The sequence below is a fragment of the Gekko japonicus genome, unplaced genomic scaffold (assembly GCF_001447785.1).
Source record: "Gekko japonicus isolate JY-2015 unplaced genomic scaffold, Gekko_japonicus_V1.1 scaffold312, whole genome shotgun sequence".
In the NCBI taxonomy this organism is placed as follows: domain Eukaryota; kingdom Metazoa; phylum Chordata; class Lepidosauria; order Squamata; family Gekkonidae; genus Gekko; species Gekko japonicus.
Genome location: NW_015176460.1, coordinates 527,648 through 542,562, shown reverse-complemented (window position 1 = coordinate 542,562; position 14,915 = coordinate 527,648). Strand labels below are relative to the sequence as shown.

At 44.1% G+C, this 14,915-nt stretch overlaps 1 protein-coding gene across 1 annotated transcript; it reads left to right on the top strand.

Annotated features, from left to right (window-relative positions):
- The first annotated feature begins 237 nt into the window (after positions 1-237).
- Positions 238-2,031, top strand: RAP2B (RAP2B, member of RAS oncogene family). The gene has a single exon (XM_015426992.1). The coding sequence runs from the start codon at positions 527-529 to the stop codon at positions 1,076-1,078; it is 552 nt and encodes a 183-aa protein (XP_015282478.1). The 5' UTR covers positions 238-526; the 3' UTR covers positions 1,079-2,031.
- The last annotated feature ends 12,884 nt before the right edge of the window (positions 2,032-14,915 follow it).

Genomic DNA, 14,915 nt, shown 5'->3' with positions numbered 1-14,915 from the left:
TGGCGGCGGGGCGCTGCGGCCCCCCGCGCGCGCCTGCCCGAGGAGTTGCTGCTGCTGCTGCCGCTGCTGGGACGCAGTTGGAACTAGCGCGCGCCGCCTCCGCGCCGAGCCGAGCTGAGCTGCAGCCGCCGCCGCTTTCCTTTCTCCGCCTCGAGCCGCTCTCGCTTTTGCCGACAGGGGCCTCGGCTTGCTCCTCGCCGTCGGTCTGCGCCGCCGCCACCACTACTAGCCGGGGCGAAGGCGAGCGGTTTTTGCTCTTTTCAGCCCTGCGCCCCTCCGGAGCGCCTTCCTGCCTACCCACCCAGCGCGCCGGCTCCGGCCAAGAAGAAAGGCAGCCTCCTTTTGGCTGGGGGCGTTTTCTGCCTCGTCCCCTCCCTTCCTCTTGGCGGCGGCGGCGGCGGCGGCTGCTTCTTCTCTCTCTCTTTTTTCTCCTGAGAGGGTGGGAGGGGAGACTCGCAGGAGCCCCGGCGAGGGAAGCCAGACGCGCGCAGCCCGCCCGCCCGCCCGGGGTGTGCGTCAAGGAGCCATGCGAGAATACAAAGTCGTCGTGCTGGGCTCGGGCGGGGTGGGCAAGTCGGCGCTCACCGTCCAGTTCGTGACGGGCTCCTTCATCGAGAAGTACGACCCCACCATCGAGGACTTCTACCGCAAGGAGATCGAGGTGGACTCCTCGCCCTCGGTGCTGGAGATCCTGGACACGGCCGGCACCGAGCAGTTCGCCTCCATGCGGGACTTGTACATCAAGAACGGGCAAGGCTTCATCCTGGTCTACAGCCTGGTCAACCAGCAGAGCTTCCAGGACATCAAGCCCATGCGGGACCAGATCATCCGGGTCAAGCGGTACGAGAAGGTGCCCATGATCCTGGTGGGCAACAAGGTGGACCTGGAGGGCGAGCGGGAGGTCTCCTTCGGGGAAGGCAAAGCGCTGGCCGAGGAGTGGAGCTGCCCCTTCATGGAAACTTCGGCCAAAAACAAAGCCTCGGTGGACGAACTCTTTGCCGAGATCGTCCGGCAGATGAACTACGCCTCGCAGCCCAACGGGGACGACCAGTGCTGCTCCTCTTGCGTGATCCTCTGAAAGGAGGCGAGGGCGCACGCAGGTCGTCGTCGGCTGTGGTTTCCCTTTTAAAGTACATGCATAAAGGTTTACAGAGGAAAAAAAGAAAATCCGGCTCCACGAAGGCGGCGTTGGCGACCAATGTCATCCTGTGAAAATCCAAGCTTCGAACCAATTTCGCATCACCGCCAGGATTCCTTCTAGGTTACGGCTTCTGTTGCTGCTGCGGGTGGTTATCAGTGTCATGGGTGTGTGCATCGTCTCTCCTTAACATCTGGCCAGATTTTTTTAGAAAACCCACAACCCATACCCAACCTTGTTGCCGCTTTCCGCATGTACATGCCATCGATTTGATTGTTGCTTATTCCTTGTAAGTACCTCTTTTGCAGATGGCAGTATTGGCAACTGATAACCAGTAGGAAGAGTTTTGTGTGTGTGTGTGTGTGTGTGCCAGCCAGTGTGCTCCTTTGCAGCAGCGGAGAGAGAGGAAAAAAGGGAGTTCACACATGGTTTTAAGAAGAGAAAAAAACTGGAAGATTGAAAACACACACAGAGACACCTATAAGAAAGGAAGGGAAGCAGCGGAGGAAGAATGTTCTGTACATGTGGGGGAAAGGTTAAGATCCTCCGCTTTGTCAGTCCGGACTCAGCCGGGGACTAGGAAATTTGATTCTGAGGATTTCTATGCAAAGTTGGAATACTTGTTACCAAGCCTATCCCGTCTGAAGAAGTATTGCACATGTACGGCCTGAGACTTTTAATAACACTGCTGATGCCAATACGGTGTGTGAGGTGCCAGAAAAAAAATTGTCTGCTGATTTTACTTGTGAAATCTTCTATTTTGTTTACCTGCTGTACTGAAGAGGAGGGGGATGGAGAGCATTTATTTGTGGTTTTGATTCTTTTTTTTTAAAAGAAAACAGCTGTGAAAAAACATTACAGATCTGCACAATTTTTAAGTTGTGTGTGTTTTGGACGGGTTGGATTGGAGTGGGGGGAGGGGAGGGCAATGGGGGGGATGGTTTTTCTTATTTAATTTGAGGTGGGGAGGGGGGCGGGTGGCAATCACTGATTGTGACAACTAGCTCTTTAAAGTTGCAAAGACTTCCTAAAATGTGATGCAGGGCCCAACAGCAACCCTGTGTCAGTAGAGTGCCTTCAAGACAGCTGTTGCAGCCGGTGCCATCCTGTGGAAGCTCCAAGTGTCCCATTATCTACTCCAAAAAAAGAGGGGGAAAACCCTATTTCACAGTTTCAGTAATCATAGTAACCAAGCCAGAACAAAAGGGCCTATTGTTAATGGAATTTACTTCCTATTTTCAATTTAGAGCCTTTTTATTCTGTATAGCTTCCATGGCTTTCAAGTTCAGTCTGGTTTTTTTTTTTTAAGGGTTTCTTTTCATTCAAGTTCCCAGGTAGTAGCATTTTTTTTTTCATTTTTGTGTTCTCTTGTAAGACGTTCCTTCAGCCAGCAACAAAAAGAATTGTAATGTGATGTACCTGGAAAACAAAATCTCTTTAACTGTAATTTTAAATTCCACACATGCATTTAATAGATGTTTTATTCATTTAAAATCTTTTAATACAATTTTCATTTTTCAAAAATGGCAAGTTTTGTGGGTTTTTAATGTATCTGTAATTAAATCTGCAATTGCAGTAGATGATGAGTGGTTGAGAACAAATAATTTTGCATGGTATAGAAGGGAACTTGGTCACCTGATTATAACGAATGCTAACAACTTTGTTCATAATGGTATTTAGGCCTTGGGGTGGGTCTGAAGGTGCCCAGCTGGAAAGAAGCTGGGAAGGGCTGTGGCTCAGTGGTAGAGCATCCTGATTGGCATGTAGAGGGCTCCAGGTTCACTTCCTGGCATCTCCAGTGGAAAGGACCAGGCAGTAGGTGTTGTGCTGGAGAACCACTGCTAGTTTGAGTAGACAGGTGTGACTTTGTTGGACCAAAGGCCTGATTCAGCATAAGGCAGCTTCATGTGTGTTCAAGTTACTTCCACACAAGGCAAGGGATTTCTGTAGTTTTCCCATGCAAGTCAATCTCCAGGAGCTACTTTGGTGATGGAGGAGCTGTAGAATACAGGAGGATATAGGAGGAAAGGTCTGTTCCATAGGTGGAACTCCCCTTCTGGTTCATTGATTCTTGTGCAAGGTGTACAGTAATGCATCCATATTTTAAATGGGTTGCATTTTATTAGTGTGCAGCATGAATCCTAATCATGATTACTGAACAAGCTCCACTAATTTCTATGGGTCTTACGTGAATGTGCTCAGGACTGCAGTCTTAGTCCTAAGCAATTGTTCATAAGCAAATCATAATAAACCTCTGGAAGAGTAAAAGTGCAGTCCTAAATAGAGTTAGTTACACTTTTCTAAGTCCATTAAGGTCACTGGACTTTTAGAAGGGTGCAACTGTTTAGGGCTGCATTGATTCAGGTGGGGTAGCCATGTTGGTCCGAAGTAGCAGCACAAAGCTTGAGTCCACTGGCATCTTTAAGACCAACAAAGTTTTATTTAAGGTGTAAGGTTTTGTGTGCAAGCACACTTGCTCTTCGAGCCTTACATACAGGAAGATGGGGGCGGTGGTGGTTTGGAAGCGTCAGGAGGGACCAGTCAGAGTTAAGATGCATAAGTGAAGCTGAGATTGGATCAAGGCGGCAAGATCAATGAATCAATCACACACACACCCCTCCAATCTTCCTGTATGTAAGGCCAGTAAGCCAGTTTGGTGTAGTGGTTAGGAGCAGGGGACTCTAATCTAGAGAACCGGGTTTCATTCCCCACTCCTCCAGTATGCAGCCAGCTGGGTAATCTTAGATCAGTCAAAGTTCTCTTAGAGCTGTTCTCTCAGGAGCAGTTCTCTCAGAGTTCTCTCAGCCCCACCTACCTCACAGGGTGTCTGTTGTGGGGAGGGGAAGGGACAATGATTGTAAGCTGCTCTGAGACTCCTGAGTGAAGGGCAGGGTATAAATCCAATCTCTTCTTCTTAAAGGTGCCATTGGACCCAAAATTCGTAGGCCTGCATTGTAAGATGTAGCAAATGCCACTGAACTCAATGAGTCTGATTTTGAAATAACAGGATTACGCTGCTGTGATATTAAAATCATGTGTCTCTGAACCCTTACTTGGGACAACAGGTAATCTTGCCTCACATACTTTTTTATGTTAAAAGCAAATGCTGGTCAAATATTGATGTTTTCACCAGTAGATTTATTTGACAGACTGGAAAAAAAGTGCTTATTACAAGAGAGCGAAGGTTGCTTCTCATATAGGGCGCATGCGTGCAAGTTAGGCTTGTCAACAGCCTGGAGAAAAAACACCCTGTCCCTTTAGTGGAATCGTCATATGTAGCAATGGGCAGGTGGAACTTTTCCTGGCATGGAGGCAAATAGCATCACCTGGTGAATAACATCCCATTAAGCTTCTGTTGAGCAGATAGGACAATTTTTCTCCAGGCTGTTGGCAACCCTGCTGCAAGGATGAAGAAAGAGTGCTTGGGGCTCTTTAGCATGGAGAAACGATGACTGAGGGGTGACATGATCGAGGTTTACAAGATTATGCATGGGATAGAGCAGGTTGAGAAAGAACTACTTTCCTTCCTTTCTCACAATACAAGAACTTGCTGAGCAGTCAGGTTTGAACAGATAAAAGGAAGTACTTCTTCACCCAAAGAGTGATTATCACATGGAATTCACTGCCACAGGAGGTGGTGGTTGCTAAGCATGGACAAGGGAATTAGATAAACATATGGAGCAGAGGTCCATCAGTGGCTATTAGCCACAAGGTATAGATAGGAACTCTCAGCCTGAGGCAAGTGATGCACTGTATTCTTGTTGTTTTTTTGGGGGGGGGCAACAGTGGGATGGCTTCTAGTGTCCTGGCCCCACTGCTGGACCTCCTTATGGTACCTGGTATTCTTGACCACTGTTGTGACAGAATGTTGGACTGGATGGGCCATTGGCCTGATCCAACATTGGCTTCTCTTATGTTCTTGTGAATTGTTTCAGAGGGTAGTCTGTGTCAGTTGGCAGTAGAAGATTGGGACTTTGCTGCACAGTAAAAGGAACAAACTAAAATGTCAGACCGGAAGGGAAAACCCTATAAGATAGTAGTATCGCTATGCCACATTGGGCCAGATACTGCCTCAAATAATAGAACTTAAATGTTGAAAGTCTTTATATACGTGTATTAACCATACTGGGAAGTGAGTAGGTTCTCTTCAGTTGGAGGAATGTCTTTCTGGCATCGAATAGAAAACATAACCTCGAGTACATGCTAATAAGCTTCATGCATTTTTATATATTCCTGCTTCTGTTCAAAATGGACAACTTTAACTACTTGACCTTAATCATGGCTACCCAAGAAGTACCATTCATGTTGATTAAGCATGTAGCTGTGAGACTTCATTTTTGACTCTTTCTCCTCCAACTGCTGAGGATTCTAAAGTACAGAGCAAACATTAAGCATAGTTAATAATGGCAGCCTCATAGAACTTCCAAAAGCATAACTGATTGAAAAGGATGCATGTCAAAAGCACAAGCATCTGTTATACCTTTGGTTTAGGCATTAACTGGCATAAAAAGTAGCTTGTGAGAGAGTCATAAGAACATAAGAGAAGCCAATGTTGGATCAGGCCAATGGCCTATCCAGTCCAACACTCTGTCATACAGTGGCCAAAAATACCAGGTGCCATAAGGAGGTCCAGCAGTGGGACCAGGACACTAGAAGACCAAGAATACAGTGCATCATTTGCCCCAGACTGAGAGTTCCTATCTATACCTTGTGGCTAATAGCCACTGATGGACCTCTGCTCCATATGTTTATCTAATTGTTTATGTAATTGTTACCTAATTATTTATCTAATTGGATTGGTGTTGCCACTCTGCTTCCTGCTCTGTGAATGGGCCTTTAGAATTTAGGGTTTTTTCCCCTTCTTTAATGGCTAACCATAGCTTGTAGTATCACATTCACAACCACAAGCGATGGTTTGCTCTCCTTCTAAATTCCAGTTGAATCCATTTCCTGGAGAAAGTCTTGTCACTCCAAGTTAGCCAAAGCAATGAACTTAATCTTGACAAAGTAGGTAGGGGTTCACTAGTGCAACTCTTTCATGATCTTGGTTGAACAAAAGTTGTATAAATATGATGCTAAGTATGTTTACTTGGAAGCAAGTTCCTTTGAGACCAGCTTATTTTTCCAAGCCTTTCTTCTTTGTCAGTGGGAATTAGAGTTGCCAACAGCTTGGAAGGGGAAAAAATATCTTGCCCCTTTAATAGAGGCCTAATGTCTAGAAATGGGCAATTGAAGCATTCCTAGAGATGTAAAATTTCCGGAAATTTTGAAGCTCAGAAAAAACCCCGGGTTTTTTCGGGGGGAAATGTAAATTTTCGGAAAAATTGAAAAAAATGCTACATTAGCATTTCTACTGTCTTTTCTAGATTGAAAGTCATTCTGTTACTTTAGGAACATAAAATATGACTATGGACATTTTTACTTGGCATGAAATTATCACAACTAGCATATTAAAAATATAGTGTATCCAAACAATTATTACAAACAAAATACCCATCCACGTGCAAAAACAAAACTGAAACTTTTTTATTTTCTTCTGACAATCGCACCTCCTAAAGGAAGAAATGCATCTTGTTCTTGCATTGGAGAGTTCAGTTTGTAACCTAGGACTTGCTTGTCCTCAGTGCACAGAAATTAGATCAATCTGATACCATATATATATATATATTAGAAATGATTTGGAAAATATTTGAACACCTTGTCTTAAAATATTTTATTCATCATGTTAAAATAAAACGTTCCATAATCAATTTTTTTCTTTTCTTTTTTCAATTTTTCCAATTTTTTGGAAAAAAACAAAAAGGCTTCGGGAAAAAAACGGGTTTTTTTCCAAATTTTTCCGGTTTTTTTCCAGGCCTTCACATCTCTAAGCATCCCATGGTATTGATGTAAATAATATCCCACTGAACCTCTGTTCAGGAGGCAGGGCCCTCTTTTCTCCAGGTTGCTGGCAGACCCAGTGGGAATAGGCATGAAACTGAGGACAGCCTTGTGCCTTTGTTTTTGGCTTGCATGCTCCATGGGTTTGAGAGAATCAAATAAGTGAATATAATTTTGGTTTACAGTTGTGTTTTAATCTCTTTCTTAAAAAATAACCTGTAATGTTGTAAATTCAAGTCTTCCCTTGCTGTCTAATTGGGAGTGTGACAAAAGACCATGCATTATACGACCAAATAGCATCAATCACAAGAGAATGACTTTGGTGGATTTTTTGCCTCCCTTGGTTGTGCATAAAGCTCTCAAAGAGTAAACCAGGAAAACTACATTAGAGTAAGATAAACAGGAATTAATCGAAAGAAGAGACCAAGGCTGCGGTCACACACACTAAATCCACTTTCAATCCACTTTCAATGCATTTTCCAACTGGATTTTGCCTGTTCACACAGTAAAATCCAGTTGGAAAGTGGATTGAGGGTGGATTATTTAGTGCGTGTGACCACAGCCCAATATTACCAAAACTAATGATTTATTCCAGCATAAGCTTTCATGAGTCAGAGCACACTATGAGCTCAACCTTATGAAGGCTGAAATAAATGTTGGTCTCTTAAGGTGACACTAGAATCCTAACCCATTTGGAATTATTGCCATAGAGTTGACCAGTGGCATGGCTGGTGGACATGCATATTAACTAGAGGAGGTATAACAAGTGGTATTTGCTTGCATGTGTGGTGTTTATTCCAGGAGATCAGTGGATTCCCACACTAGCCGGAATCCTGGGTTCAGTGACCATGCTGGAAGTTTCTCTAGAACAAACTCAGGACCAGCCATTGACAGTGTAGTCCTAAACAGAGTTAACACCCCTTCTAAGCCCACTGAAGTCAGGTTTAACTCTGTTTAGGATGGCGTAATTATTGTCAAGTTCTGAAGAAAGTTCACAAGAAGGGCTTAGTGCTACCTAGGGTCTTTCTCAGCCCTGCGACACTCACTTTGTATGTGCTGGCACAGTTATTGGGGAGGGGGGGTAGTGTCATCACTGCACAAAAACAGCGCAGGTGTGCTAGGCTGTTTCACGCATGCATAGAGTGAAGTGTGGGATCTGTTCCATTTTCTACAGTCTGATATATCCATTCTATGCTCTGCCAAAATGTTTGTATCAGAACCAGATTCCTAGCTTAATCCTTTCTAACCACGGCTGTAATGTAGTCCCATTTACCACAATACATGTAAACCGCTGCAGTGCCTTTCGTGTGTGTGTGTGCGTGTGTGTGCCATTCTCAGTACAGGCAAGAAACCGCAATTGTGTTAGAATGGTTGCAAGGCTTATGAGGAGGGAGAGGTATATAGGCTATCAGCGCTCTAGGGACCTACATAGTTTAGTAAAGGGAGATGGAGGTTAATGGCTACATCTGCTGCTGTTAAGTTTGCCAAAAAAACCCCCAATCCTTCCAGGGAATAGCAACCCCCCACTTCAGATATGTTGTCAGAAACATTTCTCCAGCCTTGCATGATGAGAGAAGAGAGGTGAATGTTGCCAAGGATGGGAGGACTCCAGATACAGCGTGCTCAAGGTCCCTAGTGGTCCTCATCCATTCACTGTGTTCTGAGTCTTTTTCTCTGCTGTACTGTTGATTTACCAGCAAGGAGGAGAGCCTGCCTCTGCTGAGCCTTGCCTTGCTGCACATCATTGCTATGCTGGGCTCAGGAACTTAGGAGTTCACCAAACAGCCACTGATATCTTCTGTTGGACCTCTGTGTGTCGGCGTAAGAACAAGGAAGCTTCACACTATGTTTGTCGTGGAAAACGCAGAAGCCTGCATGCTCCTACACAAACAGATGTTGATCCAGCAGAAGATATTGGCAATGTGGTTATTTTGTAATTGCTCCGCAAGAAGCTGAGCAGAAATGGAATAAGCTGCCAGCCGGGTGTTGTGGAAGTTGGGTGGAGATTGTGTTTAAAAAAAACACGTTGGGGTGGGTCACTTGTCAGTAATGCTTTTAAAACTGGGATGGCCCACAACATTTGCTGGCCCCAATGAGCCCCTAGCAAATGATAAGAAATGGATGGCAAAGTTTTTGGCCCGTTCTTTCAATCATGAGGGGAAACAATCCGTTTAAAAAATATTTTAAAAATCAAATGGAATCCATCCTTTACCCTTACAGGTTGTTAATTTTTATAAGTTACAGGTATGTCATTTCTGAATGTGCATATATGTAATGCTATGCCTGAATCTTCATTCTTCATAACTGGAATGTCCTTATTGCTAGATGATGCCTGGTTCTACCTGGAGAACAGAGCCATCCTGTCTTAAAATGGAAGACTGTAATAGGTTGCAAATAGGCCATTCTTAATTTCCAGGGCTGGAAAACTATTTCAAGTTTTTAAAAGCCGCAGGTTTTTGTAGCCAATCTGTAGGACATGAAAAAGTCCTAGGTCAAACTGAAGGAAATTGGTGGATGAGTTATGCTGTTGCCAGAGCGAGTGACTTTTGGGATCTGCCAATCCCATGACATTTTCAGGTGTCCAGGAAAACAGGCATATTAAACTTTTCCAGCTCTCTGTTGATTATGAGTACACTGAAGGTGCATCACTGAACCTGCAGCCTGATGCTCTGTGTGTTTGTTCAGAAGTAAATCCCATCGTATTTAGTGAGGATCCTTTCCTGTGAAATATGCTTACAATTTTAGCCTTAAAGGATTTATATTTCATGTTTGGCTCTCAGAGGGGTGTACTACAATAGTGCATTCAATTAAATACCCTAGTGTTATCTGGATTTTTAGAGTTGGCTCAAACAGATTTAAGACTGCCATTTGAAATAGTGATAAATTGTCCCCCTGTTTGTATTAAAATGAGCGTGTCTTATGTTCATGAGGACCAGTGTGGTACAGTGGTTAGAGTATTAGACTTAGAGTGGGGAAACTTGGGTTCAGATCCCTTCTTGGGCCATGTAGGTCCCAGGGTAACCTTGGGCCAGATCATTCTTTCTCAGCTTAATCTATTTCTCAGAGTTGTTATAATGAATGAAACAGTATCACCCTGTCTTCCTGAGCTACTTGAAGGAAGGGCGAGGGATTCCTGGAAACTTTGAGACTCTGTGCTCCAAAACAGGCCTAGGGTTGTCTTTATTATTTGTCTTCCAAACCAAGCAAGATTATAAAGAAGGTATACTTATTTTCAGCCCAATAACACCAGTGGCTTGAGCTCCTATTGCAAACACTACAAAGAATAAGTTAAACAGCTCTCCATCACTGTAGCTCAACCACTAGATGTATTTCAAAGAAGACAGGAAACTCCCTGGGTTGCAAAAGTCAATAGTTCAGATGGAAAAGCTCATCTATGATAGCTGGAGATGCATGTTACTAAGGAGCCCTTTCAAATGTTTGAGGTACTTCGACTTTTTCCCTCCAGCACCACGTTGCATGATTAAAAAAACCCTACTGACGTATGTTCTGCTTATGAAATTGCTACACCAGATGAAAATTGGAAGTGCTTCATAAATGGTCGGCCAAAAATCTAGTTGGCATAACTGGTAGATTCCAGCTAGATGTTTAACCAGTGACAGGAAAACTTTGTAAAACCTTTCTCATCACTTAACATCTGCCATTTAAGTGACTCTGACAAACCATTTCACCTTATTGTCTACTTTAAAATAATTTAGGATGATTCCAATAAAATGATTCCCAATGAAATAATGAGGGGGAGATAGCAAATTCTGAAGGCCTGGGAGAAGCTAGGATACTTGGAGAAGGCAGATCTGCAAACAGGCATTGTAAAAGCAAATAACAGTATTGACTCCAAGGCAAGATGGGGTTGTTTTTTTTACCAGTGTGCCATTAAAAAAGAGGGAGTCGTCTTACATACACATTACAGTTATGTCCAATTTAAAAAAATGGTATAACATTGGGGGGGTGTTACATTCAGGGTTGCCTTCCTTTGGAGCAGGTATGTTAATTTAACAAATACTTGATACTGGGACTTTCTCTGCTTTAAAGTTAGAGATGAATAGATTTTCCTTGGTTAGCTTTCAGAACCCTCCTTGCAACTGCAGCAGAGCCCAGAAAATGTTTGTTTTTTTCTCTTCTCCTGGGCAATCTTCCTTCCAATTCTCAGGATACGGAATCTGGCTTTCCTGGCAGTGGTGATGTGTCTGTTCTCTCCTTCTTTTTCCCTCTTCCCCCTCCCCATCTTTTTAAGCTGCAATGTAGACTGTGGCTTGGATCCAGGAGAGCATTTCCAGGGGCAGAAGCGTTTCCATTTGTGGAAGACAACTTCCTTGCCTCCTCCTCCTGCTGCTGCAGCACAATATGCTCTCAGGAGCAACAGTCTGAGTTGCATTGGGGAAAGGGGGGGGGGTGAGGAAGTCATGCTTCACAAGCAGAAACCTTTCTGTCCACACAAATGCTTCACAGGATCCAAGCTTGTCACTAGAAGAAAGGGAGTAACTTCAGTGCCGTAGAGGGCCTTCTCATTGCCGTGGGCATACAGTGATGGATGTATCCCACATGACAATGATTTTTTCAAGGCATGTGTCAAACCCTCTTGTGGCATACAGTGTGAGAGTCACTATTAATATATATTTTAAGAATTCACCTCTAGCAATATCTAAAATACCTTTCTTTTTGTCACCAATTGATTTTATTTGATAGTAACTCTAGCATTAAAAAGAACAAGTTATGAAGTGTTCCACAATTGCATTTTTTAGTTTTAGAGAACAAAACAAAAATCTCCTGATTCTGTATGCAGCACCTGGTATGAAGAGGAGCAATGGGGTTGTTGCAAAGTGTAAAAAGAAAAAGGGAAATGAGGTGACACTTCTTTGCTTTGAAGGGGAAAGCAAAGCTCAGCTGAGTAGGAGCGCCAGCTGTTCAGCTTCCCATATTTTTGTAGAGAACTTCTAGAATGCGAAAATACTTTATAATGACTGTCTCATTCAGTGCTCATAACCTTTTAAGGTAGGTCTCTGATAATTCCAGGGCTATTTTTGGGCAGGAACGGAGTTCCGGCTGGCTCCCAATTTGGCCACGCCCAGCAGGAACTCATTAGCATAATAGGCCACACCCAACAGTAGAAATTCATTAGGACTGGCTACATTAGGGGTGTGTGGCCTAACATGCAAAGGAGTTCCTGCTACAAAAAAAGCCCTGGGTTTTGACAACAAACAAGGTAAACAGAATAAGAAGCAAAAGGTGGGTATGGCTGGATAACCACACTTCTGGTAACATGGGTGTGTCCTAATGTGCTGATGAGCTGTGCTGGCAGGGGTGTGGCCTAATATGCTAATGGTTTCTGGTGTTGGGTGTGGCCTATTATGCTAATGAGTTCCTGCTGGGCTTTTTCTACAAAAAGAGCCCTGGATAATCCTACCAGGTGCTAACAAATCTGAGGCGGAAAGAATTGTTGTTGTCACAGTGTGAGGTCATGGCTAAGCAGGAGTTGAACCCGCTTTCTGTTGGGTGGCTGTGTTCACCAGTAGTCCCTCACCTAAGCAGCCCACAGCCCCCAACCTATTTCATTTCAGCAGCAGAACTGCATTATCAGCCTTCAGGCTACTCTTATGTTCCAACTAAGGGCAGAAGCTGATGTTCAGTGGCAAATAATGGAATTCTCTTTTCTTCTAATGAGGACAGAAGGGACAAAACAAACTGTCAGGAGAGAAAGTCCTTAACCATCCTTGCTATTGTTGTGAATGGATAAATGTGCTCTTAGAATAAGGCAGCTTTATCTGTGGGGAGGGGGGAATCAAATCCTAAATTCCATCCCAGGAAGGGAGTTACAGGTTTATAGTGATCAGTTGAGCTTGGAAGTGCTTTTTTATGATTAAAAACAACAACAACATGCTAGTACTCATATATTAAGGTTGCACCAATTTCTACCAATTCCCCCCTCACAAAGGTGCCTGGTACTCCGAACTAGTAAGTAGCAAAGGCCCCAGAGCTGGGAAAGGAAACTGAATCCCCAGTCCCAGTTTCCACCATGTGGCCAAGCCACTGAAGTGATGGATTGTCATTAGTTTATCCTTTTATCCTAATGTCCTTTTATCCAGACTTTTGCAGTGACTGGTCAAGAGCTGACTTGGAGGAAAACTTTGAACCCGTACCTCTAAACTGGACTCTTTTTGAAATGTGGCCCTGTCCTCTGATACCCAACCTGGTAAGCCATGCATGGGCAATATCCCCCCCCCCCCCTTAAACTTTAAAAATGGAGCTGATGTGGTTCTCACTATAGTGTGCAGAACATGCAAGAGAAGTCTCTGCAGGGCACACGTCGCTTGCCATACACACCTTTTAAAGGGCATGTCCAGCAAGGAAAGAAAGAAGGGCTTTTTGGAGGTTCATGAACATTTCTTGAGCAAAATGAGGCTCTTTGGGTTGCTAAAGTTTGAGAACCACTGCAGTCGCTGGTGTTATCCGCTGTCCAGAAATCACATGCTCTGTAGTAGTTTCTCATATATCTGGTGAGTGTGGGATAGTAGCCATTTAGGTAGATACTTGTCCTGTAAGATTATGCCTGGTAGGGTTCCCATATCTTTAGCAAAAGTAAAATAAGCAAATAGCAACATTTTTCGCTTTGTGGCTTTAGTCAGGGAAGCTCTGGTTTTGTTTCCCAGGCAACATTTAAAGGCAGGGAAAGAAAAAGTGGGCAACCCTTAAATAGATAATATATGTGTCTGGGATGGAAGGATTCATACCTGGTTATTTTAAATGCTAAATTTGCATAGAAAGCACAAACGTTTAGAGCAGGGAACTTTTGATTTGCATAGTACAATTATGCTCCATCTTGTTTCATCTGAGCTCCTGCCCTTAATGTTTAAATAAGGAAAGGGCCCATTTGGAAATATTGCAGCTGATTTAATGAGCCAATCATGCATCTGGACCAGGGTTATATAACCAACGATCTAATGGCAGTTCTGGAGAGTGCGCGTGAAATGAGAATGGTAGGTAAGAGATTGGGAATGCTAATGTTCTGCAGCTGTTACCTGTGATAACGCTGTCGTTAGAATCTTGGCTAGCCAGCATTTTTAAGACTGAATCCCTTCAGGGCTGGCTAGTAAAGTTCAAGATAATTTGTACGGGAAACAGAGCAGCCATTGATTGAGGTATTAGTAACGGATCTGAGGTTAATGTTTTCCTAATCCGCTTCTTAAGATTCATAGTTTGCTTTATAAGGTCACTGTTTGAATGTATTAACACAGAGTCTTGTAGAGTACCAATTATCTGTCTCGAATTCAGAGAAGTGGTTTGATCAGGGCTTGGGTGCCCTTTGAAATGTGGGGCATCTGTATTTGCCAGTGAATGATCTATCGGTAACAAGCTCCTTGAAGAGCAATCATGATGTAGCTCACTCTTGAACTCCACTTGCAATCTTCTTCACTGAAGCCATATTGATAATATAATGTGGGCTAATTAGAAAATAGTGCCGTTAAATGAGCTGGGAACTGAGGGATTCTGGGCTCGGTGTACAAAATTACAGATATTTTTTTCGTTTCTTTCTTATACGCCAGAGGCTTCATGCCCCACTGCTGCAAAAATAGGGAGTTACAAGTGGGGACTCTCAAGAAACTTGTGGGAGCAGCCATCCCATCCCCCCACTTTTGCTTCTTCCCCTCTCCCCCTACTCCTCTCACACTCTTTCCCCTCCCTGCCACTCCTTTTCTTACTCTAGGGTTGCCAAGTCCCGCAAACTCACCTTCAGGGGAGGCTCCGACGGGTCCGGGAGCCGGCCCCGGATACGCACGCGCACCACCAGCATATCAACGGAAGTGACGCGCAATGTTGCTCATGGGGGCGTGGCCCAGATCGTCGGGGGGAAACCATATGGTTTCCATATGGTTTCCCCCCC

Excerpts from the sequence above, each read along its gene's own strand:
- RAP2B (XM_015426992.1), top strand. The coding sequence starts at position 527 with ATGCGAGAATACAAAGTCGTCGTGCTGGGCTCGGGCGGGGTGGGCAAG.